This window comes from Pelophylax lessonae (assembly GCF_965119305.1).
Source record: "Pelophylax lessonae genome assembly, chromosome: 4".
Lineage (NCBI taxonomy): Eukaryota > Metazoa > Chordata > Amphibia > Anura > Ranidae > Pelophylax > Pelophylax lessonae.
In genome coordinates, this window is record NC_138771.1 from 585,355,500 (window position 1) to 585,377,351 (window position 21,852).

Here is a 21,852-nt window from a genome sequence, read left to right on the forward strand (position 1 = left end):
ATGGAGCCTTGTGTGCTCTGAGGTCCCTGTTGAGTCCAGGACTCCAGTGCTACAGCTAAGGCTCCGCCCACCCGTGCAGCGTGTTGGGGGTACACAATGAGTAGAGAAGTCAGTTCGTCTCCCCCTATAACAAATGGTGGTATCCGCCCTCTCCCCATCCCGCTCCGCTCCTGGCACCGTACCATTGTCACACACGGAGGGGGGGACTCAGTACCCTCTCTGTAATCTGACTCGCTATAAGGCGGCTCTGCCCCTCCCACCTCTCCAGCTGATACTCTCCGAGGAGCGGAGCCGTCCCCGGACTCAGCACTGGAGATCCCCGGACTGACCGCCGAGATGTTCGGTGAGTACCCCGCATCCCTCCAATCACTGCCTGCCTATAGGCCGGGGATCGGACTGTTCCCTCCACTCATTGGATGCTTCCTCCTCTGTGATCGCTGTGTTACTTTCTACTTCTTATTGTTACTTTGTACCGTAACCATCCATAGGACCCTCCGATACATCCCATCCGGGTATTATCATTACACCCATCAATCGTATACACTTTATTCTGATTGGCTGTAGTGGAATGTATGATTGTATTAAATATCGATCTGGATGTGTGTATGATTTATAGAACAATCTGATCAGATGATCGAAAATACGATCGTAATAAATATTGATCTGGATGTGTGTATGATCCATAGAACAATCTGATCAGACGATTGGAAATACGATTGTATTAAATATCGATCTGGATGTGTGTATGATCCATAGAGCAATCTGATCAGACGATTGGAAATACGATTGTATTAAGTATAGATCTGGATGTGCGTATAATTTATAGAACAATCTGATCAGATGATCGAAAATACGATCGTAAAAAATATCGATCTGGATGTGTGTATGATCCATAGAGCAATCTGATCAGACGATCGGAAATACAATGGTATTAAATATCGATCTGGATGTGTGTATGATCCATAGAGCAATCTGATCAGATGATCGAAAATACGATCGTATTAGGCCCCGTTCACATAGGGGCGATCCGACTTAGAGGGGCGACCTCCGAGGTCGTGGTGCGAGCAGCGCGCCGCGACCTCGGAGCGGCCGCCACGGACTTCATAACATTGAAGTCTATGGTGGTCGCCTCCTGGTCGACCCAAAGAAGCTCCGGACCCTTTTTCTAAGTCGGAGCGACTTGTGTCGCTCCTATTAGAACGGGTCCGCAGCTTCCCTATGGAAGGCGACCTACGGCGACCTGTGAGGCGACCAGGTCGCCTCACAGGTCTCCTTAGTGTGAACGGGGGCTTAAATATTGATCTGGATGTGTGTATGATCCATAGAACAATCTGATCAGATGTTTGGAAATACGATGGGAACTACGGGAAATCACAATTATTTTTTTGTCCCTGCAATGGCGGCTATACAAACTTCAGTGTTATTCTCCGACCGATGTGTGATTCCACCAAAACCATCCAATCAGCAGACAATAAAGTCACCTTTAGCCTGTGCAGATGGCATGTGATGTCTGTGCGGTGTGATTTGAGGTCATTCATTTATTCATGTATTTCTCAAATCGCACGGCATCGGCACCAAATTGGTGCAGGCCCCTTTTTTTGGAGGCCAAGGAATCGGATCAGATGTGTGTGACCATCCATGCCATCCAATTCAGATAAATGGCACTGCCTTTGGTGAGCTGTTTTGGGGTGTCGTTACCTTAACATTGATACCCGCAGCAGATCGCATGATCGCTGTGCTCTTTCAATGCAGTGGGGGAATCGCACAGGATCGGCTGCATTTTCACGTCACATATTTGTGACCCGAGGCTCAAAAGGATCTTCGGTCAAAAAAAAAAAAAAAAAAGTCACCAGCTCCAGATATTGTATCTGCTGACCTTTAATAAAAAAAAAACGTACCTGTCCAGGGAGCCAGCGCCGTCCTCCTCTAGGTCGGTTCTTCGATCCTCCCAGTGATGTAAGCCGGCCATACACTAATAGATTTTCTTAAATTAAAAATAAAATGAAAAAATTAAATAAAAAATTGTGGGAACATTTCCAGTACGTTCGATGACGGGACGAATGTCAATGGAAAGTACTCCAAGATTTAGTGTCGTGTTTCACATTTGATTTTGGAATGAGCGGACCTCCTGCTGAGCCGAAACTACATTTACTGGTACAAATGTGTTCCTTCCAGAGAACAAAAATGTCCATCCCACTCCTTCATATTTCCTGGTCACTGCGCTCAAAGATGAACATCGATCGCACTGAAGGGGACCATACACTCTACAATCTACTTTGTAGTACAAGGGCCGGGCTGATTGGATGGTATTTGAATGATTTGTTTCGTTGTGTCCTCCCATTACACAGTTTGGGTAAATCTAATGCTGCCCACACACGCACACAAGTTTGCAGACTGAACGATTATTTGTCATTTGAAAGCAAATTGTCCACTAATTGTTGGTGTTCCATCAGAATAGCGCTACTTATCAGATTCTGCAACCGGAAGTGACGTACGAACAAGAACAACTTACTGCGCATGCGCCATGTGTTCCAACATGGCTGCTATGCGTTCCAATAGGTTTCCTAATGTGACAGAACACGAAGCAGCGGCAAACATCTTCTTACACCCACACAGGTCCTGAATTTTACATTTATATTTAGCAGTAAACTCACCTTATATACTGAATAACAGTATTACATTTCTAATATTATTGAAACATAGTACCGTATTTTCCGGCGCATAAGACGACCCCCCCTAATTTTCATCTACCGATAATACTTATACTTAGGTTACCTTGGAGATATTATACTCGGCTTATAAGATGACCCCCCATTTTTGGGGGATTTTTTTGAGGTTCAAAAGTAGTCTTATACGCCAGAAAATACAGTAAATATAGCGAGAAACCTGCAGGTAGAAGGTGGCAGCGGCCATCTTGGTACACCCCGCACAGCGACAAACTGATTATATAGTGAAATTGTTTATTTAATTCGGTCGCGGTGAAATAGTTTATTTCAGTCTATAAGGTGAGTTTACTGCTAAAATTAATGTAAAATTCAAGACGTGCGTGGATGTAAGAAGATGTCCGCCTCTGCATTTGAAATCTATTGGAACGCATGGGGGCCATGTTGGAACACATGGCGCATGCGCAGTAAGTTGTTCTTGTCTGTACGTCGCTTCCGGTAGCAGAATCTGATAAGTAGCGCTCTTCTGATAGAACATCGGTTCACACATATGTGATGTCACATGTGATTCGGAGCGCACTGCTCTGAAAATCACGTGATGACGGTGCAATGCGAATTCAGCCATATAGACTGTATGGCTGAATTTGCATCGCATTCGAACCAAAGTCACACAGGGCCCTTTTTTGGTCCGCACCAGAATTGGATCGCATGGGTGTTCACACCTATGCGATTCAAATCATGTCCGAACTGACAGTTTGTATTGTAATATGTGAACTAATCTGGGGGTGTCGTTAACTTTGTATTGACACCCCCAGCGGTTCGCATATGGCAGTGTGAACTGCCTGCGAGTCGGGTGTGGTGCGGGATTCGCAGGGTTCCCACATTGCATATGTGTGAACCGGGACTAAATGATAGAATAAACTCCTTTCCATGTTGGTCGTGATCGTTCGATAACAAGAAAACATATAAGTCTGAATATTCTTTTCGGTTAGATTAGAACATACACGTATATACACTTTAGTTGAATCGGTAAAAATTTTCGCTTCAGATCCATCGACATTAGCCAGGCCCATGGTAGAAATCGTCAGTAAAGTTGGGTTTGGTAACGGCATGTTGAAGATCTTTCCGAAAACGACCAGTTTCAGCCGAAATTCTGTGTGTGTATGGCCAGCATTAGGCTTCATTCATACATGCAGATGCGATGGAGCGTGTTTCTGTGCGTTTCTGTGCGTGTCGGACAGCCCATTCCTTTAACTAGGTTGCCCTATGCATGAGAAACACAGTCCCTGACCCTTCCTAAAAATGACATGCGCCAAAGCGCCTGGGAGCTATTAGTCCCGGTTCACACTATAGCGATGACAGACAACGCATGTGATTCGGGGCGCACTACTCTGAAAATCACATGCGATGTCTGTGCGATGCGAATTCAGCCATACAGATTGTATGGCTAAATTTGCATCGCATTCAGACACAACACGCACAGGACCCTTTTTTGGGTCCACAGCAGAATCAGATCTCATGGGTGTTCACACCAATGCAATCCGATTGATGTCAGAACTGACAGTTCGCACTGCGATATGCAAACTGATCTGGGGGTGTCATTAACTTTGTATTGACACCCCCAGCGATTCGTATATGGCAGTGTGAACTGCCTGCGAGTTGAATGCGATGCGGGAACCCGCAGTGGATTTGCAGGGTTCCCGTATCGCATATATGTGAACCGGCACTTAAGAATTAATGGCGATCTCATATGTCTGCTAAGGCCCCTTTCACACTTATGTGACTTAAAAGTCGTGCGATTTTACTGCAATTTTGGTGCGATTTTTGACTGGACTTGAAGCAATGCCTATGTCTTTGGACCTCAAAATGCATTAAAATGGTCCCAAAGTAGTGCAGGGACTACTTTGAAGTCGTTGTGACTTGAAATCGTACAGATATGAACGGTACTCATTGGAAATCATGGAGTATGACTTGCAGTCCCAAATCACAGGACAAGTCGCACAATTGTGAAAGGAGACCAATTGGCCAGGCGTTTCTGTGCATGCCATGAAAAGTGTGCCTTCCCAACAAATGTAAGCGAAAGGAGATTGTACAATCTGACTGTATAGTAGCCAGCTTTATGATTGGAAAATTGAACAAACGTTCTTAAATCTAAAACGTCACATGAAGTTCAACAAGTGTATGGCCAGCTTTAGATCGGATTCAATAAAACCGAGTCGATCGGTCAGGATGGAAAACAATTGATCTGACTGCTTTGATCATGAATCATAATTGTTTTTCATTGGATCAGATTGTGAAATTTTATGATAAAACAGAGATGTGATCGATAACAACAATTATCAATGGAAATCCACTTCTCAGTGTGTCATATTGACCGAACGGGTTGTCAACTAGAATTGATTCCTATCGGAAGAGATTGCTGGGAAAATAAATTGATCATTTATTGGATTGTTATGACCGCCACCAGTTTTATAAGTTTTAACTGATTTTGAGTAAAAATACAACCGGATTGGTCGTCAGCCTGTGGGCTGTGTATGGTGGAACGCTGTGTATGTTGGAACGCTGTGTATGGTGGAACGCTGTGTATGGTGGAACGCTGTGGGCTGTGTATGGTGGAACGCTGTGGGCTGTGTATGGTGGAACGCTGTGGGCTGTGTATGGTGGAACGCTGTGGGCTGTGTATGGTGGGACGCTGTGGGCTGTGTATGGTGGGACGCTGTGGGCTGTGTATGATGGAACGCCGTGGGCTGTGTATGGTGGAACGCAGTGGGCTGTGTATGGTGGAACGCTGTGGGCTGCGTATGGTGGAATGCTGTGGGCTGTGTATGGTGGAACGCTGTGTACGGTGGAACGCTGTGGGCTGTGTATGGTGGAACGCTGTGGGCTGTGTATGGTGGAACGCTGTGGGTTGTGTACGGTGGAACGCTGTGTATGGTGGAATGCTGTGGGCTGTGTATGGTGGAACGCTGTGTACGGTGGAACGCTGTGGGCTGTGTATGGTGGAACGCTGTGGGCTGTGTAAGGTGGAACGCTGTGGGCTGTGTATGGTGGAACGCCGTGTGCTGTGTATGATGGAACGCCGTGGGCTGTGTATGGTGGAACGCTGTGGGCTGCGTATGGTGGAATGCTGTGGGCTGTGTATGGTGGAACGCTGTGTACTGTGGAACGCTGTGGGCTGTGTATGGTGGAACGCTGTGGGCTGTGTATGGTGGAACGCTGTGGGCTGTGTATGGTGGAACGCTGTGGGTTGTGTACGGTGGAACGCTGTGTATGGTGGAACGCTGTGGGCTGTGTATGGTGGAACGCTATGTATGGTGGAACGCTGGGGGCTGTGTATGGTGGAACGCTGTGTATGGTGGAACGCTGTGGGCTGTGTATGGTGGAACGCTGTGGGCTGTGTATGGTGGAACGCTGTGAGCTGTGTACGGTGGAACGCTGTGGGCTGTGTGTGGTGGAATGCTGTGGGCTGTGTGTGGTGGAACGCTGTGGGCTGTGTATGGTGGAACGCTGTGAGCTGTGTACGGTGGAACGCTGTGGGCTGTGTGTGGTGGAATGCTGTGGGCTGTGTATGGTGGAACGCTGTGGGCTGTGTATGTTGGAACGCTGTGGGCTGTGTATGGTGGAACGCTGTGGGCTGTGTATGGTGGAACGCTGTGGGCTGTGTATGGTGGAACGCTGTGGGCTGTGTATGGTGGAACGCTGTGGGCTGTGTATGGTGGAACGCTGTGGGCTGTGTATGGTGGAACGCTGTGGGCTGTGTATGGTGGAACGCTGTGGGCTGTGTATGGTGGAACGCTGTGGGCTGTGTATGGTGGAACGCTGTGGGCTGTGTATGGTGGAATGCTGTGGGCTGTGTATGATGGAACGCCGTGGGCTGTGTATGGTGGAACGCTGTGGGCTGCGTATGGTGGAATGCTGTGGGCTGTGTATGGTGGAACGCTGTGGGCTGTGTGTGGTGGAACGCTGTGGGCTGTGTGTGGTGGAACGCTGTGGGCTGTGTATGGTGGAACGCTGTGGGCTGTGTATGGTGGAACGCTGTGGGTTGTGTACGGTGGAACGCTGTGTATGGTGGAATGCTGTGGGCTGTGTATGGTGGAACGCTGTGTATGGTGGAACGCTGTGGGCTGTGTATGGTGGAACGCTGTGGGCTGTGTATGGTGGAACGCTGTGGGCTGTGTATGGTGGAATGCTGTGGGCTGTGTATGGTGGAACGCTGTGGGCTGTGTATGGTGGAATGCTGTGGGCTGTGTATGATGGAACGCCGTGGGCTGTGTATGGTGGAACGCTGTGGGCTGCGTATGGTGGAATGCTGTGGGCTGTGTATGGCGGAACGCTGTGGGCTGTGTATGGTGGAACGCTGTGGGCTGTGTATGGTGGAACGCTGTGGGCTGTGTATGGTGGAACGCTGTGGGCTGTGTATGGTGGAACGCTGTGGGTTGTGTACGGTGGAACGCTGTGTATGGTGGAATGCTGTGGGCTGTGTATGGTGGAACGCTGTGTATGGTGGAACGCTGTGGGCTGTGTATGGTGGAACGCTGTGGGCTGTGTAAGGTGGAACGCTGTGGGCTGTGTAAGGTGGAACGCTGTGGGCTGTGTAAGGTGGAACGCTGTGGGCTGTGTATGGTGGAACGCTGTGGGCTGCGTATGGTGGAACGCTGTGGGTTGTGTACGGTGGAACGCTGTGTATGGTGGAATGCTGTGGGCTGTGTATGGTGGAACGCTGTGTACGGTGGAACGCTGTGGGCTGTGTATGGTGGAACGCTGTGGGCTGTGTAAGGTGGAATGCTGTGGGCTGTGTATGGTGGCACGCCGTGTGCTGTGTATGATGGAACGCCGTGGGCTGTGTATGGTGGAACGCTGTGGGCTGCGTATGGTGGAATGCTGTGGGCTGTGTATGGTGGAACGCTGTGTACTGTGGAACGCTGTGGGCTGTGTATGGTGGAACGCTGTGGGCTGTGTATGGTGGAACGCTGTGGGCTGTGTATGGTGGAACGCTGTGGGTTGTGTACAGTGGAACGCTGTGTATGGTGGAACGCTGTGGGCTGTGTATGGTGGAACGCTATGTATGGTGGAACGCTGTGGGCTGTGTATGGTGGAACGCTGTGTATGGTGGAACGCTGTGGGCTGTGTATGGTGGAACGCTGTGGGCTGTGTATGGTGGAACGCTGTGATCTGTGTACGGTGGAACGCTGTGGGCTGTGTGTGGTGGAATGCTGTGGGCTGTGTATGGTGGAACGCTGTGGGCTGTGTATGGTGGAACGCTGTGAGCTGTGTACGGTGGAACGCTGTGGGCTGTGTGTGGTGGAATGCTGTGGGCTGTGTATGGTGGAACGCTGTGGGCTGTGTATGGTGGAACGCTGTGGGCTGTGTATGGTGGAACGCTGTGGGCTGTGTGCGGTGAAACGCTGTGGGCTGTGTATGGTGGAACGCCGTGGGCTGTGTACGGTGGAACGCTGTGGGCTGTGTATGGTGGCACGCCGTGTGCTGTGTATGATGGAACGCCGTGGGCTGTGTATGGTGGAACGCTGTGGGCTGCGTATGGTGGAATGCTGTGGGCTGTGTATGGTGGAACGCTGTGTACTGTGGAACGCTGTGGGCTGTGTATGGTGGAACGCTGTGGGCTGTGTATGGTGGAACGCTGTGGGCTGTGTATGGTGGAACGCTGTGGGTTGTGTACGGTGGAACGCTGTGTATGGTGGAACGCTGTGGGCTGTGTATGGTGGAACGCTATGTATGGTGGAACGCTGTGGGCTGTGTATGGTGGAACGCTGTGTATGGTGGAACGCTGTGGGCTGTGTATGGTGGAACGCTGTGGGCTGTGTATGGTGGAACGCTGTGATCTGTGTACGGTGGAACGCTGTGGGCTGTGTGTGGTGGAATGCTGTGGGCTGTGTATGGTGGAACGCTGTGGGCTGTGTATGGTGGAACGCTGTGAGCTGTGTACGGTGGAACGCTGTGGGCTGTGTGTGGTGGAATGCTGTGGGCTGTGTATGGTGGAACGCTGTGGGCTGTGTATGGTGGAACGCTGTGGGCTGTGTATGGTGGAACGCTGTGAGCTGTGTGTGGTGGAATGCTGTGGGCTGTGTATGGTGGAACGCTGTGTATGGTGGAACGCTGTGGGCTGTGTATGGTGGAACGCTGTGGGCTGTGTGCGGTGAAACGCTGTGGGCTGTGTATGGTGGAACGCCGTGGGCTGTGTACGGTGGAACGCTGTGGGCTGTGTATGGTGGAACGCCGTGGGCTGTGTGCGGTGGAACGCCGTGGGCTGTGTGCGGTGGAACGCCGTGGGCTGTGTGCGGTGGAACGCTGTGGGCTGTGTGCGGTGGAACGCTGTGGGCTGTGTGCGGTGGAACGCTGTGGGCTGTGTGTGGTGGAATGCTGTGGGCTGTGTATGGTGGAACGCTGTGGGCTGTGTATGGTGGAACGCTGTGAGCTGTGTGTGGTGGAATGCTGTGGGCTGTGTATGGTGGAACGCTGTGTATGGTGGAACGCTGTGGGCTGTGTATGGTGGAACGCTGTGGGCTGTGTGCGGTGAAACGCTGTGGGCTGTGTATGGTGGAACGCCGTGGGCTGTGTACGGTGGAACGCTGTGGGCTGTGTATGGTGGAACGCCGTGGGCTGTGTGCGGTGGAACGCCGTGGGCTGTGTGCGGTGGAACGCCGTGGGCTGTGTGCGGTGGAACGCTGTGGGCTGTGTGCGGTGGAACGCTGTGGGCTGTGTGCGGTGGAACGCTGTGGGCTGTGTGTGGTGGAATGCTGTGGGCTGTGTATGGTGGAACGCTGTGGGCTGTGTATGGTGGAACGCTGTGGGCTGTGTATGGTGGAACGCTGTGGGCTGTGTATGGTGGAACGCTGTGGGCTGTGTATGGTGGAACGCTGTGGGCTGTGTATGGTGGAACGCTGTGGGCTGTGTATGGTGGAACGCTGTGGGCTGTGTGTGGTGGAACGCTGTGGGCTGTGTATGGTGGAACGCCGTGGGCTGTGTATGGTGGAACGCTGTGGGCTGTGTATGGTGGAACGCCGTGGGCTGTGTATGGTGGAACGCTGTGGGCTGTGTATGGTGGAACGCTGTGGGCTGTGTATGGTGGAACGCCGTGGGCTGTGTATGGTGGAACGCTGTGGGCTGTGTATGGTGGAACGCTGTGGGCTGTGTACGGTGGAATGCTGGATGGAGACATTTCCGATTTTCTGCCAGTAAATTGATTGGTTGTATGTACGGATAGAGAATTGATACGTCTATGGCGGATGTCAGATTTTTATTTTTTTCACAGAGATTGATCACTGCTACAAATTTATAATACCCCCAGAGACCTGAGCCTATCAGTCCATTGTTAGGGATCCTTCACCCTAATGGTTGGGGGTGGTAAATAGGGATCGGTGGATTATAGGTTTTTTAGGGCCGATACCGATTTTCTAGCTGCTTTTTAGGACGATAGCTGATATTAGGTGCCGATATTCTGTACATTTAAAGTTTTTTTTTATTTTTACACGGTCCTTTTTAAAATGTTTTGATCACTTGTATTGTTGTCACAATGAATGTAAACTTCCCTTGTAACAGTAAGTGACGGTTCACACATATGCGATGCGGGAACCCTGCGAATCCACTGTGGGTTCCCACATCACATTCAAATCGCAGGCAGTTCACACTGCCATATGCGAATCGCTAGGGGTGTCAATACAAAGTTAATGACACCCCCAGATCAGTTTGCATATCGCAGTGCGAACTGTCAGTTCTGACATGAATTGGAACGCATTGGTGTGAACGATTTAGACGACCGTGTGAATGAGTCCCTTCGCATACATCATGCAGGACGGCTTTAAGAAAAAGGCAGAGCCCAGCCTCTGCAGATTGCATACTCCAGCAGCAGGTCACCCCACCATCCCAGGTTCATGCCGGTGTCACATTCCTAACATGTGTCCGCTACGTTCCCCTCCGCACTGCACCCCATGTTAGCGGCCAATAAGAGAGCCAAGTGACGCTGCAGAGGGGCCACGCTACTTGCGTCTCTCAACAATGGCCAAGAACAACAGCGGCGTGTTTTGTGTCCCGGAGAGCCTAAGATCTGTGCCGGTGGATGTGCTGCGCTCTGGAATATTTTCCGGAATCTTGGAGAGCGGTGTGGTTCTTGGCCCTGAGCTGATTTGCTTTCATTGGAAGCGCCGGCCTAAAACAGGAAAGATTTGTCACCCGTTCAATCAGGGCTGACGTGGGAATGTCATTTTATACGTACTTATTAGGTCTGTTGTTTTTAATTCAAATAATAGCTGGTAATGCCGAACAGGTCCTTGATCAGGGCACGTCATTGTGTACAGCAGGGCTGTCCAAACTAAGGCCCACGGGCCACATCTAACCTTCTACAGGAAATTATCCGACCCGCAGCTAGGGATAGTGGGGTGTCCTCATTGTGCATAGCCTGAGGATTAAGCTCATCAGTGGCTTCAACACCCCCCATGTAAGGGGAGACCCTGACAGGGACTGTGATGTAAGGGGAGACTCTGACCAGGACTGTGATGTAAGGGGAGACTCTGACCGGGACTGTGATGTAAGGGGGGACTCTGACCAGGACTGTGATGTAAGGGGAGAATCTGACCAGGACTGTGATGTAAGGGGGGGTCAGATGGGTACTCTGATGTAAGGGGGGGCCTCTAACTGGGTCGCTGATGTAAGGGGTAATCTAAAGGGGACCTTGATGTAAGGGGGGACTCTAAGGACCCTGATGTAAGGGGGCTCGGATCAGGACACTGATGTAAGGGGGGGATCAGATAGGGTACTCTAATGTAAATGGGGCTCAGATCAGGACACTGATGTAAGGGGGGTCAGTTAGGGTACTCTGATGTCAATGGGGCTCAGATCAGGACACTGATGTAAGGGGGGGGGGGGGGGTCAGATAGGGTACTCTGATGTAAATGGGGCTCAGATCAGGACACTGATGTAAGGGGGGTCAGATAGGGTACTCTGATGTAAATGGGGCTCAGATCAGGACACTGATGTAAGGGGGGCTCAGATAGGGTACTCTGATGTAAGGGGGGCTCAGATCAGGACACTGATGTAAGGGGGGGCTCAGATAGGGTACTCTGATGTAAGGGGGGCTCAGATCAGGACACTGATGCAAGGGGGGGTCAGATGGGGTACTCTGATGTAAATGGGGCTCAGATCAGGACACTGATGTAAGGGGGGGGGGTCAGATAGGGTACTCTGATGTAAGGGGGGTTCAGATCAGGACACTGATGTAAGGGGGAGTCAGATAGGGTACTCTGATGTAAATGGGGCTCAGATCAGGACACTGATGTAAGAGGGGGGGTCACATAGGGTACTCTGATGTAAGGGGGGCTCAGATCAGGACACTGATGTAAGGGCGGGGGGGGGGTCAGATAGTGTACTCTGATGTAAATGGGGCTCAGATCAGGACACTGATGTAAGGGGGGGGGGGTCAGATAGGGTACTCTGATGTAAGGGGGGCTCAGATCAGGACACTAATGTAATGATGGGGGGTCAGATAGGGTACTTTGATGTAAATGGGGCTCAGATCAGGACACTGATGTAAGGGAGGACTCTGATGTAAGGAAGGGCTTTGATGGAGACTCTGATGTAAAGCCTGGTACACATGATAAGCTTTCTTTTGATTAATCTCAGTGGGTTGAACGAAAAAAAAAAAAAAAACTGAGGAGCTCTCTGTACTAACTATCTGATGTTAGTTACCGTGATCTCCCCACTGTGCTATTGTGTACTGCCTAATCCCCCCCCCCCCCCGCGAGAATACACAGACCAGCGCTCACAGCCATTGGCTGACGGTGCTGATCGGATGCCAATTGGATGCTGGTTTTCCCAGAATGCTCATTCGACAGAAGCCAGTGGTGGGTCGACTTCTATTGGACAAGGGCACGGGCCGAATGTCAGCCGGTTTCTATAGGAGAAACTGTCTGATTTCGGCCACTATTCGGTCCATGTGTACGGGACTCTGATGTAAGGAGGGACTCTGATGTAAGGAGGGACTCTGATGTAAGGAGGGACTCTGATGTAAGGAGGGACTTGGATGGCATTTCTGATGCAAGTGGGAAACTCTAATGGAGACTCTGATGAGGAGGATTTGTCCAGAGAATGATTGTCTGCTTGTAGTATGTATTGTAATCTTGAACCTTTATGTACGAACAGACATTGGCACACATACAATAGGGATGCAAAGCATCACAGCTGTGGTATGTGTACCCCCCGCAGATAAAGGGAGAGCAATTTAGGGGTGGTAAAACTATAGCTTACTACTGTGGGTTTTTTACACCCCCATCCGGTAGTGTGAACGAGCCCTCTGGCCCCTTGCACACGTGTAGCTGCAGTGCGCCCCTCCTGGCGTTTTATTACGCATGTAAGTGACATGTGCAGCATCCAGCCCCACTGCCTGCAGCTTGTCAAAGTGTATGACAGGCTGGGGCTGGATGGGGGGCTGAGCGCTGTACCGGGGTTCAGGATCCTGTGGGTTCATCACATTTGTTCCTGAAGGACCCTGAATTCAAGTACCACTCAGTATGGCGCTCAGCCCCGGTTCACATATGTGCGATGTCAGACATCACATGTGACTCGCAGCGCACTGCTCTGAAAATCGCATGCGATGTCTGTGCAATGCGAATTCAGCCGTACAGATTGTATGGCTGAATTCACATCGCATTCAGACAATTCGCACAGGACCCTTTTTGGGTCTGCACCAGATTTGGATCGCATGTGTGTTCACACCTATGTGATCCCATTCATGTCTGAACTGACAGTTCGCACTGCGATATGCAAACTGATCTGGGGGTGTCATTAACTTATGTATTGACACCCCCCCCAGCGATTCGCATATGGCAGTGTGAACTGCCTGCGAGTTGAATGCGATACGGAAATCCGCAGTGGAATCGCAGGGTTCCTGCATGGCATATGTGTGAACTGGCGCTCAGCCCCATCCGGCTGCAGCCTGCCGTAGACTTTGCCAAGCTGCAGGCGGTGGGGCTGGACGCTGTCCTGTCACTCACAGGCGCACTAAAATGCCAGGAAGGGCGAACTGCGGCCGGAGGGAACAGAACCCCCTCAACTAACAGGACCCGTATATAGGAGATGTTCATAGTCCGGGGTTCCGCACACTTCACCTTCTCACCATCTCCTTATCATGATCTCCCTATGTCTGGCACAGAGGAGAAGCAATCCTCTAATTAGATTTGATGTTCTCAGAGTTTCTAGAATGTGGGAAGTGCATCCAAAGTTTGCCTGGGGGTCTCCCCACTGACCGCTCTTTTGTTCCTGGATTGGCTCTGAAGCTGACGATGACTTTGCTTAAACTTCGCTACAGAGCGAGTTCTGATCTCTGCGAGTGTCTGGGCTGAAAGCCATGACGTCAGGGGGGAACCGGCCAAGACAGCCGCCTGTCGCCACACTTTGAGGAGGAATCGCAGCATCACCCCCGAGGTCAGCCAAGGGCACCTTCTAGAGGCCTCCAAAACTTCTACCAGCAACTGTTTTTTTTTTTATGCCATCACACAAGGAGAGTTTATTACTATAGTAGAGAATCATTTTATGTATGTTTAGGGCCCCATTCTCACTTGCAAATGGGGCCCTCTATAATTACCCGCAGAAGATTAACGGATCTCCCTGGGATTAGCAGCGGACAGGAATCGCATTTACAGGAAGGCTGACAGCGCCCATAGTTATTTGCGGCTGGTAACGTGCAATCAGACATGCAGCCATAACCTGCAGATAATCATTTCTCTTTGGGATTTCTAGATTGTAAGCTCTAATGAGCAGGGCCCTCTGATTCCTCCTGTAATTAACTGTACTGTCTGCCCTCATGTTGTAAAGCGCTGTGCAGACTGCGCTATATATACATCTTGTATAATAATAATAATAATAATAATCAGAATAAAGTATTCTGATTGATCAGCCATGGACACAGACTACCTGCATCCAGGGCAGAGGCGTAACTACAGGGGTTGCAGGGGTTGCAATTGCAGCCAGCCCCCATGCTCCAGGAGGCATGTGCAGCTCCCCTGTACACCTGGATAGGAGGGGCGGCGGGGGCAGCATGTAGAGAAATCACTGTCCTCCTACTTCCTCCTGTAGCTGTTGGAGGAAAATGGAGGAGATTGGTTCCTCTGTATGCTGCCCCCGCCACTCCTTTTATCCAGTTCACTTGTGTTCTGTTGTCTCTGGGCCCCTATGTGCTTCCCTGGTTCCCCCCTGCGCTCCCTTCCCTCTCCTGCCGGCTGCTGCAGGGGATGTGTCACATTAGAGAACCAGGAATGGGTCAGTAAATATGTAATTTACCAGCTCCTTCCTTTTTCTGAATGGACAGTGTCATAGTCAGTGACACTGTAAAAAAATAAAATAAAATGATAAAAAATAATACAATTAAAATACCAAAAAATAAAAACTACTGACCCCAGTGGGTGAACTTCCAGGATCGCAAAGGTCACACTTGTGACCGGGCCCTGGCATTCCACCACTGTGGGGAGGCCCAAGATGGCAGGAAGGGGGCCCACTGCAGATCTTGTGAAAGGGTCCCGCGACGGGACTGTAATAAAGGGCCATGCAAGTTGCAACTAGAGAAAGGGGCCCTTCATGGTTTCTTGTACTGGGGCCCTATTTTCCATCTGTCCAGCGGATGGGATCGGATGAGAACGGACAGTCGGTCCCATAGAGAAGAGCAGGGACCTGACAGCTCTGTCTCCGCACACAGCGCAGAGACAGAGCTCCCATCTGCCTGCTCAATGGGGGATCGGCGGATCGATCCCCCGTTGAGAAAAACGGTGTCCGCCTGATGGACTCCCTGTGTGAAAGGGGCCTAATACGGTTATCTGGAGGGAACACACTGTGCACACGCGCACAGTTTAACCACTTGCCGACCGCCCCACACAGATTTACTGCGGCAGTGCGGCTCGGCTGCGCATAATCACAAAGATCTACGTGATTATGTGCACGTGGTTTCGTGATTAGACACATCGGGAGGCAGACTGCGGGAGGAGCGGGCTCGATCACTGCCGGCCTCCCGCGATCTTCGGCAAAACTGACAGGAGAGCCTCCTGGAATGTAAACAATGTAAGACGGCTCTCCTGTCAGAGAGGCAGGGAAAGATTGTGTAATTCAGCTAAACCGAGTCACCGACCTCGCTGTGCCTCTGTTAAATCCCCCCCCCCCCCACAGTTAGTAAGCACATCTAGGGAACACATTTAACCCCTTGATCACCCCCCAGTGTTAACCCCTTCCCTGCCAGTGTCATTTATACAGTAATGGGCCATACACACTATACAATTGTCTTTAGATTTTTTCCTTTAGATTTACCAAAACCATATAATATGAGGTCAGACCTAAACACTTTCAACTTGTATGCAATCAGGCAGGGCCTTGCACTACATAGTTGAAGGTAAATCTAAAGGAAATCTAACTACAAAAGTTGTATAGTGTGTATCCAGCTTTACAGTGCATATTATTTAGCACTGATCACTGGTCCCAAAAAGTGTCACTTAAGCTGGATACACACTATACAACTTTTGTTGTTGGTTTTCCTTTAGATTTACCTTCAACTATGTAGTGCAAGGGCCGGTGTTCTAAAATTTTGTCGGACCCGTGAAAATTCCGGACCTCGTCACTTCCAGTGACGCTATGTCATAACCCAGCTGGTGCGAGCCCCGGTGCGCATGCGCACAAGACAGTTTTCAAGGTCCGATGAAATTCTAAGACTTAGCAAACAGCTGACTCAGAGGAGGAGGGGCTGAGGTGGGACGCACACATTGCCGCGGTAAAATTTTAAAACACGTTGCAGAGCTGACTTAGAGGAGGCGGGAAGGAAGTATATATTCACTTCCTTCCCGTCTCCTCTAAGTCCGTTTCAGGCGTTTATTGGGCTTTTTGTGGACGTCTTTGGAGGCAGGCATGACATCTGAACTTCTGTGTAGGGGTATATATACACACACACATATATGTATATATACACATACACACATATAGGTTTTAAAAGGAGCCGAACCCTATCCATGCGCTAATTAAATAATTTGCAGGGATATGGTTCCGCTCCTTTTAAAACCTATATGTGTGTATGTGTATATATACATATATGTGTGTGTGTATATATACCCCTATACAGAAGTTCAGATGTCATGCCTGCCTCCAAAAATGCCCAAAAAACGCCCAGGTGTGACAGGAGAGGAGCCACTACCCTGCTCTATTAATAATTCTAAGAAAAATTATCTTTTTTTTATGGTTCTGGACATGCTACAGAGCTGAATCTTCACAGGTACACTTTTTAGACCCCCCAGACACTAAATCCAAAGAAATCTAATTTTTTTTTTTTCAATAATTGGCTCTCTATCAAAAACGACAATTTTTCAGAACTTTTTTTTGGTGGGCAATGAGGAAATGACAACACATCATATTCTGATTGGCCAAATACAAAGTCATACAAAGTCGTCTATCATACAAGTCGCGCTGAAGTAGCGCTAAGTCACGCTGAGGCCCCATTCACACTAGTGCTACGCAATTTTACAGCGATTTTGCGGTGGGATTTTGACGCGATTTTGATGCGATTTTGAAAGCAATGGCAAGGCTATATGCCTCAAAACGCATTAAAATCGTGGCAAAGTAGTGCAGGAACTACTTTGAAGTCAGTGCGACTTCAAAACGCACTGATATGAATGGGGCTCATTGAAAATAATGGAAAACGACTTGTCATGCGATTTTGCGGTCCAAAATCGCGGGACAAGTCGCACTAGTGTGAATGGGGCCTGAAAGTCGCGCTAACAAGTCGCCCCTTATGAGGCGACTTTGGTCACGGTAGTGTGAACCGGCTCTTATACGCTTTTGTATCACAATTTTTTCACCCTATAAGTTTGTATACAAAAACAAAATGTATTAAATAAATAAACAAAACACACTCTTAGGCTCCGTTCACATCTAGGCGTTTTGGGGCGTTTTTGGGGCGTTTTTCTGCTCTAGGATCAGCTCTCAAAACGCCCAACAAGACAAATCCTATTCATTTCAATGGCCCCTGTTCACATCTGAGCGTTTTGACGCTGTATACAAAACGCCCAACGCTCAAAAAAGTACATGAGCTTCTTTTTGGGCAGATTACAGGCGTTTTCCATTGATCTCTATTCAATCTAAAAACGCCTGCACAAAAATCGCGGTAAAATCGCGGTAAAAAACGCCGCAAAAATCGCGGTAAAATCGCGGTAAAAAACGCGCGAAAAACGCTACGCTCAGGTGTGAATGTAGCCTTAACAACCCAGCCACTAGGGCTCAGGCTGCGTAAATAAATATATTTCCAGATAAAATTCAAATCTTCCAACTAAATATAAAGGAAAAATAACATGGTAAGATCAGAAAGAACACCTTCCCCCTTTGTTTAACCACTTTAAGACTGGAAGATTTGACCTCCTTCCTGACCAGGCCCTATTTTGCGATTCGGCACTGCATTACTTTAACGGACAATTGTGCGCGGTCGTGTGATGCTGTACCCAAATAAAATTGATGTCCTTTTTTTCCCACAAATAGAGCTTTCTTTTGTTGGTATTTGATCACCTCTGCGATTTCTAATTTTTGCGCTATAAACAAAAAAATAGCGACAATTTTGAAAAATAAAAACAATATTTTTCACATTCTGCTATATAACATTCCCCAAAAAAATTGTAAAAATCAAAATGTTTTACCATTTTAGGCCAATTTGTTTTCTGCTACATATTTTTGGTAACAAAAATCACAATAAGCGTATTTTGATTGGTTTGCACAAAAGTTATCGCGTTTACTAACTACGGGAAAGATTTAAGTAATTTTTATTGTTGTTTTTTTTTACTAGTAATGGCGGAGATCTGCGATTTTTTTTTGCGACATTGCGGCGGACAGATCGGACCCCTGACTGACATTTTTGACACTTTTGGGGGGACCAGTGACATTACTACAGTAATCAGTGCTAAAAATATGCACTGTTACTGTAATAATGACACTGGCAGGGAAGGGGTTAACTCTATGGGTGATCAAAGGTTTAAATGTGAGCCTCATGCTTACTGACGTGTGGGGGAGGGGGTTCTGTGACACAGACAGAGATCGCAGGTTCAGCTATGCTGAATCCTGTGGTCTCTCCCTGTCTGTCACTGAGAAGATCCGCCTGCTTTGTTTACATATGCAGGCGGGTCTTCTCACACTTTCCCTGACGATCGGGGAAGAGAGGCGCTGATCGGCGATGTATCTAAACACAGCAGGAGCGAGCCTCCAGTGGTGCGCACGCGCCGCTGAGACCACTAGGAGTCCAGCGACGTAGGTCTACAACGCTGGACCCAGGGGAGCCGCACTGCTGCAGTATGATTACTGCTGGCAGTCGGCAAGTGGTTAACTACAAAGGTGACCCACCATATAACAATAGCCGCGACAAAAAGCGGAGGGAGGGAGGGAGGGATGGGGAACACCACAGATATGCCTTCTGAGGAAAATGAGCCCCGCTGTGACGAAACCCCTGCAGGTGACACCTATCACCCACCAAGCCACGTGACCTCCTACTCTACAACTGACTTCCTCAGGAGAATAGCTTACCCTTCCCGCCCTTTTTCCCTGAGGAAAAAAGGAGGGAAAACCAGCTGACCTACTTTTGACCTCCTTCCCGCCACTCTCCCCTGAGGAAAAGGGGGCATATTTCTGTCATCCCTTTTCCTCTCATTCTGAAGCCATGGTATGTACTATTCATTAGGCCGCATGCACATTGAGAAGCTTGAAAAAGTTTTTTGAGCTACACTTTTTACAGAATCAAACGCAGTAAAAATGCTTTAACGTGCATTCCTGCGCATGGTATTATTGAATGCTGCCGATTAGAATGCATTATCACGTGCTAATGCGCACTAATGAGCGTTTATGCATGTTTTTTTTCACTTTTCAGTGTTGTATATCCTCAAAAGCTCCTCTCCTGAACGCACAAGTCATGATTTTTATTTATTTTTTTCTGCCTGCAGCCACCAAACTCCTGAAAATTCCTATAGTGTGCACATAGACTAAAGCCCCGTACACACGTACCGATCGTCGGCCGACAGATCGGCCGTCTTTTGTCCAGGGCTGTCGGTGTCTGTTGAAAAGTGCAAAAGACTGCACAAGAATTTTGTCTGCCGACTACAGCCGACTGCAGAAGTGATGTCATGTGATGGTTAACTTTCCCTGTGTTTTTCTTTTCTGAGCATGCCCAGTCTTGCAAATCTGCGGTCTGTCGGCCGAATTCTGTACTGACTGGCGAACAATCGGCCGCTCTGGTGTCGGCATACAAAAATTTTAATGCTTGCATGACAGATTATTTTCGGCCGAATGTGCGCTGTCGGCTGTCGGAGGCATCATACTAACAAGCCTACAATCGGCAGATCGGTCGTCGGCCGAAGCTTTTCGGCCGACGATCGGTACGTGTGTACGGGGCTTTAGGCCCCTTTCACACATACGGTCCGTTCATCAGTTCAGTCACGTCAAAATGTATCCATTCTCCATTAGTTTTTCATTTGTTGTTCGTCAGTTGTTATCTGATGATCATCCATTGTCATCCGTTTTTACATAGAGATACATTGTTGTCCCTTTTTCATCCGTCAACGGATGGATGAAAAACGGACAAACGGACAGCATGTGTGAAAGGGGCCTAACATTGAAACGCCTGTAGGAGAAGCTTCATTGAGCTGCAGTGTGCATGAGGCCTTCAACTTACTATTCATTAGATGTAGAACTTCATAGGGGGAGAGTCTGAAAGATTAGGCCCCTTTCACACTTGTACAACCTGAAAGTCGCATGACTTGAAGCAACGCATGTGTAATCTTGAGTTCTATGCACCTAAACTCGCTGTTGCTGCGACTTAAGGTCACACAGGTATGAATGGTACTCATTGGAAATCATGGGGTACGACGTGTCATGCGACTTTGCAGTCCAAAATCGCAGGACTGTAAAAGGGGCCTTAACACTGTGACAATAAGGCCCCTTTCACACAGGCTGGCCGTTTAGATCCAACAGCTGCAGAAAGGAGACAAACAGCGCATGGCTGACCTCGCATAATAACGTTTATTAAATCACATGCCACATGACTAATCAAATGCACTTACATTTCCAAAGATCAAGACAGGCGCATCAGCAAGAACCTTCTTCCCCTCTCCCTCACGGATGGCCTTCGGTCCGCCCTACGACAGACAGACAGCTAAGGACACCGCAACTCTGTGCCTGTCAGTCTCCCCGCAAGGTACCTGCGTGCGGACCGTTCAGACGGATCTGAACAGATGCCCCATGCATCTCTATTCGATCCGTCAAATCCGGACGGATGGAAACCCTATTTTCCATCCGTCTGGCAGATCGGATCGCATGAGAATGGACAGACAGTCCGTTCTCATCTGATTCCCCCATAGAGAAGAATAGGGGCCTGACAGCTCTGTCTCCGCACACAGCGTGGAGACAGAGGTGCCATCCGCCTGCTCAGCGGGGGATCAGCAGATCGATGCCCCGATGAGAAAAACGGAGTCCGCCTGACAGACTCCCTGTGTGAAAGGGGCCTAAGGGCTTATTCACACTATCATGGATTGCAGTGTCAGTGTGCTTTGCGCTAAGGCAGCTCATTTAAAATGAACACATTGACAATGCACCAATAATGGCGCATGCGTGGCCTGTGTTCACATACCACAACACATCTGCAGAGTGTATTGGGGTGCCATTGAGAATGAATGCTGCTGTATAGCATGAATGCAATGTTTGTTGTGTTAATGCAATATGATAGATTGATTGGCCAGTTATTCAGCCTTTAAATATTCTATAGTGAGTGAGGGGGGGGGCGGTATTCTATAGTGAGTGAGGGGGGGGGGGAGGCAGACACCTCTCTGGGAAATCAGAGGACGTCAGACAGAATTTTCAAACAAGTCCGATCGCTATTTGCTGAGATCTGTTAGCTTCTGGTATCTCCATCCCCAGCTGTTGTGGAACCATATGTCCCAGCATGCCCAGGCCGCCTTGATCTTCTGGTTAAATGGTGATTGAGGGAGTATCTATTACCATCCATCTACACAGCAGGGTATAGGTGTCACTGCCCCTCCCACATTTGTCTGCTCACCATCTGCTGTTAATGGAAGTTCTCATGTAAACAATTTCATTTGTTCCTGGTTATTGCTTTGAATACACACACACAGCACAGAGTGCAGGCACATCAAAGACTTCCACATACATTGCCTGGGGGGGG

At 49.2% G+C, this 21,852-nt stretch overlaps 1 protein-coding gene across 1 annotated transcript in view; it reads left to right on the top strand.

The window, feature by feature from the left end:
• The first annotated feature begins 207 nt into the window (after window positions 1–207).
• Window positions 208–21,852, top strand: part of LPAR2 (lysophosphatidic acid receptor 2) — a 133,029-nt gene continuing 111,384 nt past the window's right edge. The window contains exon 1 of the mRNA XM_082256930.1: window positions 208–343. Coding sequence (XP_082113056.1) covers window positions 337–343 — 7 coding nt within the window. The 5' untranslated portion in view covers window positions 208–336. The remainder of the gene's footprint in view (window positions 344–21,852) is intronic.